The sequence below is a fragment of the Sceloporus undulatus genome, chromosome 2, assembly GCF_019175285.1.
Source record: "Sceloporus undulatus isolate JIND9_A2432 ecotype Alabama chromosome 2, SceUnd_v1.1, whole genome shotgun sequence".
Taxonomy (NCBI): domain Eukaryota; kingdom Metazoa; phylum Chordata; class Lepidosauria; order Squamata; family Phrynosomatidae; genus Sceloporus; species Sceloporus undulatus.
This window is the reverse complement of record NC_056523.1, coordinates 162592030-162598867: the sequence shown is the minus strand read 5'-3', so window position 1 is coordinate 162598867 and position 6838 is coordinate 162592030. Positions and strand designations below refer to the sequence as shown.

The following is a 6838-nucleotide window of genomic DNA, read 5'->3' as shown; positions in this document are numbered from 1 at the left end:
CCCGACCACCATCTTGAGGGGGAGAGAGGAGGCCTGGCCTGGAAAGACTAAGAGCCCTCCCCCCGACCACCATCTTGAGGGGGAGAGACGAGGCCTGGCCTGGAAAGACTAAGAGCCCTCCCTCCGACCACCATCTTGAGGGGGAGAGAGGAGGCCTGGCCTGGAAAGACTAAGAGCCCTCCCCCCAACCACCATCTTGAGGGGGAGAGAGGCCTTGCAATTTTTTGTATTGTATTGCAATTTTTACTGTACACCGCTATGATCATTGCGGAATAGCGGTCTATAAATAAAACTTATTATTATTATTATTATTAAACTGAGGCTGTTGTACTTTGGCCACATCACAAGAAGACATGACTCATTAGAAAAGGCAATGATGCTGGGAAGGATGGAGGGTAGTAGAAAGAGAGGAAGACCACACGTTAGATGGTTAGACTCAATCAGGAAGGTCAGCAGGCTGAGCCTGTAGGATCTGAGCAAAACAGTTGAGGACAGGAGGTCTTGGAGGTGTCTCATCTAGAGTTGTAGACGCTGACTAGAGGGCAATTAACAGCAGCAGCGACAAACCATGGCCTTAGAAACCCCTATGAAGTTCATGGGGTTGTTGTGCAAGTTGAAGTCATGCGCACGCACACACAAACACACATACAGCAGGGCTGAGGGCTGAGTGTAGAGCCTAAATACTCTAGGCATCAGATCCTGTTTGATCTTGGAAACTAAGCAGGGTCATCCCTGGTTAGTCCTTAGATGGGAGACTGCCAATGAATCCTGGGTGCTGCAGGTAGGGAGATCAGATCAGGACACATCGTACATTTCAACCTTCTGCCCAGGAGGGCATTCCAAAATATCCTCCATTTTGAGCACGACTAAGACATATGGATTTATATTCCTATGAGTGTTTCTAGCTTTCATTTGGTCACGGTTTCCATTTTGCTTGGATGTGCTACATTTTGTGGTGCCTTGTCCTCCTAGCATTTAGGGCATTTGGTCATCCTGGCTATAGGCTCTATTTCAGAGGAACTGACAAAACCACCTCTTGAGCCTTCTTTGTCTAAGAAAGCCCTATGAAATGAAGTCAAAGGCTTTTATGGCCGGTATCCATAATTTTTTGTGGGTTTTTTGGGGGGGGCTATGTGGCCATGTTCTATAAGAGTTTATTCCTGACGTTTTGCCTGCATCTGTGGCTGATATCTTCAGAGAAGGCCTCTTTCTCTGAAGATGCCAGCCACAACTGCTGGCGAAACACCAGGAACAAAGGGCCCGAACAGACAGGCCAAAATGAAGCTGCTTCTGGTCACTTTGGAGGCATGCTGTTTAAATGACTAAGCCACACTCCGAGAGCGCAACTTTGGCGCTGCTTCCAGACTCTTACATGCGCCATGTAAACAGCATACCTCCAAAGTGACCAGAAGCAGCTTTATCTTGGCCTGTCTCCCAGAACACAGCCTCATAGCCTGAAAAACCCACAGAGAACCCTAAGCCCTACAAAGCCCATGGGGCTGCCATACTTGGCAACCGTGGCCCCTGAGTGTCTTGAAGGCACATAGACCCGCACAGGGGACGGCTGAGCCCGGCCCTGGCCCACTGCGCCTGAGGGGCCTGCTGCTGACGGCTGAGGCCGGCGCTCCAGCCGCCCTTCCTGGCGTTGCTCGGGCGTTCCACGGCGGCGGCGGCAGCGGCGGCGGCGGCTCCTGGCCCCTCCTCGTCCCCGCATCCCCGAGGCCCGGTCCATGCATGTGCGCCCCGGAGGCCCTCCGCGAGCTCTTCCGCAGGCTCCCGGAGCTCCAGCTGTGGGCCAGGGCGGGGGCGGCGGGGGGAAGGCGCCTGGCCTGGGCCGTGCTCGGCATGCTCCCTTCCACCGCCTCCGCCCACCGCCCGGAGCAGCAGCAGCCGCCTCCTCCGCCGAGGGCCTTCCCCGAGGAGCAGTTTGTGGCCGTTTGCCGCGAGTTGGGCCGCTCCAGCGAGGGCCCCGAGGCCTCCTGGCAGCTCATGGCCGAGTCCCTGGGCTTCAGCATCTACCGCCTCCGAGACGAGGTGCGCCCCGGCACCCTTCCGCCCGCAATGGAGGCTGGCCTTGGCCTAGTTGCGAGGGAGGGAAGGAGGCCGCCTCAGGAACAAAATGGAGGCCGCCCTCTCTCCCTCGCTGCCTGGTTGCCATGGCGACCGCTGCCCTAGAGAGGGCCTTGTTTTGGTTGAGTGCCTTCAAGTCGTTCCTTGAGCCTATCCCCTGGGCTGCATCCACACTGGAGAAATAACCCGGTTTGGCACCTATTTAACTGCATTAATGGCTCAAGGCTATGGAATTCTGGGAGTTGGAGTTTGTTGTGGGCCCCACAACAAACTCCCAACTCCCAGAATTCCATAGCCTTGAGCCATTAATGCAGTTAAAGAGGTGCCAAACCGGGTTATTTCTACAGTGTGGATGCAGCCCAGGTTTCCTTGGCATTTTTCCTCAGAGGGGGCTTGCCACGGCCCTCCTCTGAGGCTGAGAGAGTGTGACTCACTCAACCCATTGGGCTTCCACAGCCAAGCAAGGATTCAAACCCAGAGCTGTAGCCCACAACATTCCAACCACTAAGGTCCAAAACACACACTGCAGAAATAATCCAGTTCCAGCCTGCTTTAGTGCTAGGGAATCCTGGGGGAACTGTAGTTTATGGTGGCACCAGAGCTACCTCTGACAGAGAAGGCTAAATGTCTCACAAAACTACAGTTCCCAGAGTTCCATAGCATTCACCCAGGGCAGACAAAGTGATCTCAAACTGGATTGTTTCTGCAGTGTGTTCAGACCTAAGCCATGCTGGCTCCCCTTGGTTTGTTCTAGGACCCATTTATTTGTAGCTGCTCACTCACTCACACACCACCACAAAGTTGTGAGTTCAATTCCAGCCTGGGGCTCCAGGATCGACTCAGCCTGGCATCCTTTCGTAGGACGCTAAAATGATTACCCAGCTTTTTTTGGGACAATTAGCTTACACATTGTAAACTGCTTAGGGAATGTTTAAAGTGCACTGATAAGCAGTATAGAAATGTACTTGATATTATTTTTGCTATTGCAATTTTTAATTGTCCACAGAGGTAGAATTCAGCCATGTTAGTCTGTAGAATCAATACGTTGAGAGGTCTTATAGCACATTTGAGACTAACTGAAAGAAAGAAATTGCATGAGCTTTCATAGACTTCAGTCTACTTCCTCAGATGCATCTAAGGAAGTAGACTGAACTCAAATTCTACTTTCCAAATGCATCTGTGGAAGTAGACTGAAGTTTACAAAAGCTCATGCTGTCAATTTCTTTCCGTTAGTCTCAGGTGTTACAAGAGCTCTGTACTTTAGTTGTGCAGAGTATCTGCAGAACTCTTACAGTACTTGTTTCTTACTGTCCAGCTTTAGCAGCCATAATTAGACAGGCTTTGATGGGTCTTCCTGCAAGGCAAGGGGTTGGACTGGATGGCTCTTGTGGGCTATTTCAGCTCCATGACTCTGTTATGAGGCATGGCCCCACTTTTTTGGTCCAAGAAACTCAGGGGTGTAACCTCCCTGATTCCTCATACTGACAATCCTGTAAGGTGATTGCCCCAAGATGTCACCCACAAAGACAGCTTTGTGGGTCAGAGGAGCATTTGATACCCAAGTCTTCCTCAGATTCAAGTCCAGTACTTTAGCCACTTTTGTACAGAGATCTCATAGCACCTTTGAGACTAACTATGGACCCGAACAGACAGGCCAAAAAAAAGCTGCTTTGGGTCACTTTGGAGGTATGCTTTTTAAATGATGCATGTGTCATAAGAGGCTGGAAGCCATGCCCAAGCCATGGTCCAATCCTAAGGACTGGAGCACAGCTTTGGTGCAGCTTCTGGCCTCTTAAGATGCATGTGTCATTTAAACAGTATACTTCCAAAGTGCTCTGAAGCAGCTTTATTTTGGCTCATCTGTTCGGGCCCTAAATAAAGAAGTTGGCAGCATGAGGTTTCCTAGACTTCAGTCTACTTCCTCAGAAACCAAGGTCTCTCTACATACTGATTCTACAGACTAACATGGCTATATCTTGAATTAGCCACTTTTATCATTTATGAGATAAGATGGAGATAGAATAAGGTTCCCAACAACTTCTGCCAAAGATGTAGTCTATGTTGAAAAAATGGTCCTGCAGGCACTTTTGATGGGTAACTCCATCACATACAGTGGGACCTTGGTATTTGCTGGGATTTGGTTCCAGGACACCCCCCCTCCCCCGTGGATAACAAAATCTGTAGATGCTCAAGACCCATTAAATAGAATGACATTAGTAAAATAGTATCTCTTATCTAAAATGGCAAAATCAAGGTTTACTTTTTGGAATATACTGTATATACCTTTAAAAAATTTTCAAACTGGATGCTTGAATCCATGGATAAAAAAAATCAGTGGATACAGTGGACTGACTGTACAACTTTTAAAAAGAAAATTCTTTTACAGGTACACCTGTAGCACTAGAAACACAAGGCACAATTCCAGACACTACACATTCCTTGTCTGTTCTCCTAGGAAGGTTCCTGTGTGTGAAAGGAGGAGACTCAACAGTTTTCCCTGACTGTGATAAGGCAGTGATAAGGGACCCTTTCTAGGAAAACAGAGTCTTGGCAAAGGGCCATGAGATGGGCTTAAGTTGCCAAAGAGAGAGGCATACCCTCTTGTAACTTCAGACTATTAGATATGATGTTAACCTGGGGCAATAGAGAATAAGCCTATGCTCTCCTCTCTTTGCCAAATGAGGTGTATTTAAAGAATGTCTTTTCTTCACCAAGCTGAACATGCCCAGCTCCTTCAACCTCTCCTCACATGTTTTATTCTCCATACCTCTTATCATCCTTGTTGTCATTCTCTGAATTTGCTCCAACCTGTCTATATCCTTAAAATGAGGCACCCAGAACTGAATGCAGTACTCCAGATGAGGGCTGACCAACACAGAATATAGCGGGACTATTACTTCCTTCAGTTTGGAAACCATGCTTTTATTAATGCAGGCTAAAATAGAAATTCCCCACTTTCTTTGTTGCAGCATAAAATTGCTGGTTCATATTCAATTTATGATCAGTAGTAATCCCAAGGTCTTTTTTGTGTGTAAGACTGTCCCAATCCTAGAAGTGTGCATTTGGTTTTTTTGGCCTAAATGCAGAATTTTGCAATTTTTTCTATGTTGGCTTGAGTGAATAGCCTCCTATCTCATGAACATTCTGCTTCTGTCCTCCCGTCTTTCAAGACCTTGGGGACCCTGTGAACTTGCAGTTTCTATTTTCCTTTACTTTTCCGCTTCCCAGACATGAAATGAGATGAGATGAGAGAGCGCTCTAACAGCTGCACTTTGTCTTGCCTCATGGGGATGCACAACAGATGTCTGTTTTTCTTTCCACTTCTCTCTTTACTTTTAGGGAAGTTCACTAGGGTGTTTATCACACAGACAAAGTTTAAGAACCTGAGTAGATGGCAAATTGAATCCTTGTTTCAAGGTTTGGCTTTTTTTGTAAGAGAGGAGGTGGGGGGGGGCAGGATGTCCAGAGAGTAGCCATAGGGATTTTTTTTTTCTGTTTCTTGCTGTGCTGTAAGTTTAAAAAACAAAACCTTTCATTCAGTCCTCTCTTTAATGGCTCACTTTGGCGGGGTACAGACCGCCGCTTTGCAGCGGTCTGGCGCCGCCGCCAGAAGGTCCGCGGGGGAGCCGGAGCCTTCAAACGGCCCGACTCCCGCGCGGACCGAAAAAAGAAGCTCCAAAATGGAGCTTCTTTTGGCGTCGCGTTTGCGACGTAGCGAGGCGCCAGGGGCGCGCTCGCTACGTCAGCAGCGGCGCGACGCGTCTGGACGCTAAGCGTCCGCTACGCAAAGATGGCGGCGCCCATGTAGAAAGGGCGCCGCCATCTTGTACGGACGGAGTCCGTAATAGGCCCAGGGGCGTCTAAAAGAGAAAGCCCCATAGCCTATTGAAAAAGTGCAGGGAGTGGTGTGGACTTGAGAGTAAGAAGATTCAAAATACCCATTCTCCCATAGCCCAAACATTATTTGAGGGAGTTTGCCTTTTAGAAGAGTTGTGTTTATTGCACATTTATCCCTATGTTTCTTCTTCACATCTTTTATTTCATTTCATGGGTATTTATTTTCCAGGAGAAAACAGAATTGGAGAACATGCTTATCTAATCCCTTGTAGGCTTGTGAGTTCTAATAAGGTTTGGGACCTTAGAAGTTATTGTTTACTGTGTAACATATTGATCTTTACCTTTGGAGTTTTTATTATTGTTATTATTTTTAAAAAACCTCTCTTCCCCCCTCTGCCAAAGGGGCTTTGGTTGCTTGAAAACAAAATCTCAGAAACATGAAAAGCTTTTGCCTTTTTGTAAACAAAGCACAGAAAACCAAGACCAACATTCTTCACAAAACTCTTTTACTTTTGCACCAACCATCTCAGCCTCTCTAGGCTCTCTCCCACCTAGATATTTTCATTCCAGTTACTCTTTTAACTCTGTGCCATATCAGACAAATTTTATCTGCAGTCCAGTCTTCTCTCAGGGATAGCTTTACACAAGCCCATTCACTAGTCCAAAGTGGGAATCAAGGGGGGCTTTCATGTTGCTGAACTGCAAGTCCCAGCAGCAAATGTTAGCTTAGCTGATGGCAAGGAATGCTGGGAGCTCAACAACATCTGGAGGGCTACATGGTTCCCACCCCAGAACTAGTACAGTGGACCCTTGTTATACGCTGGGGTTTGGTTCCAAGATCTCCCGTGTATAACAAAATCCGTGTATGCTCAAGTCCCATTACATATAATGACATAGCAAAATGGTTTCCCTTATAAAAAATGGAAAATCA

The 6838-nt window shown here is 47.6% G+C and overlaps 1 protein-coding gene across 2 annotated transcripts in view; it reads left to right on the top strand.

Annotated features, from left to right (window-relative positions):
• The first annotated feature begins 1722 nt into the window (after positions 1-1722).
• The window catches only part of LOC121920858 (phosphatidylcholine transfer protein), a 32025-nt gene continuing 26909 nt past the window's right edge, over positions 1723-6838 (top strand). For both annotated transcript variants that reach the window (XM_042448111.1, XM_042448110.1), the window contains exon 1: positions 1723-2034. In XM_042448111.1, the coding sequence (XP_042304045.1) occupies positions 1731-2034 (304 nt within the window). In that variant the 5' untranslated portion in view covers positions 1723-1730. The remainder of the gene's footprint in view (positions 2035-6838) is intronic.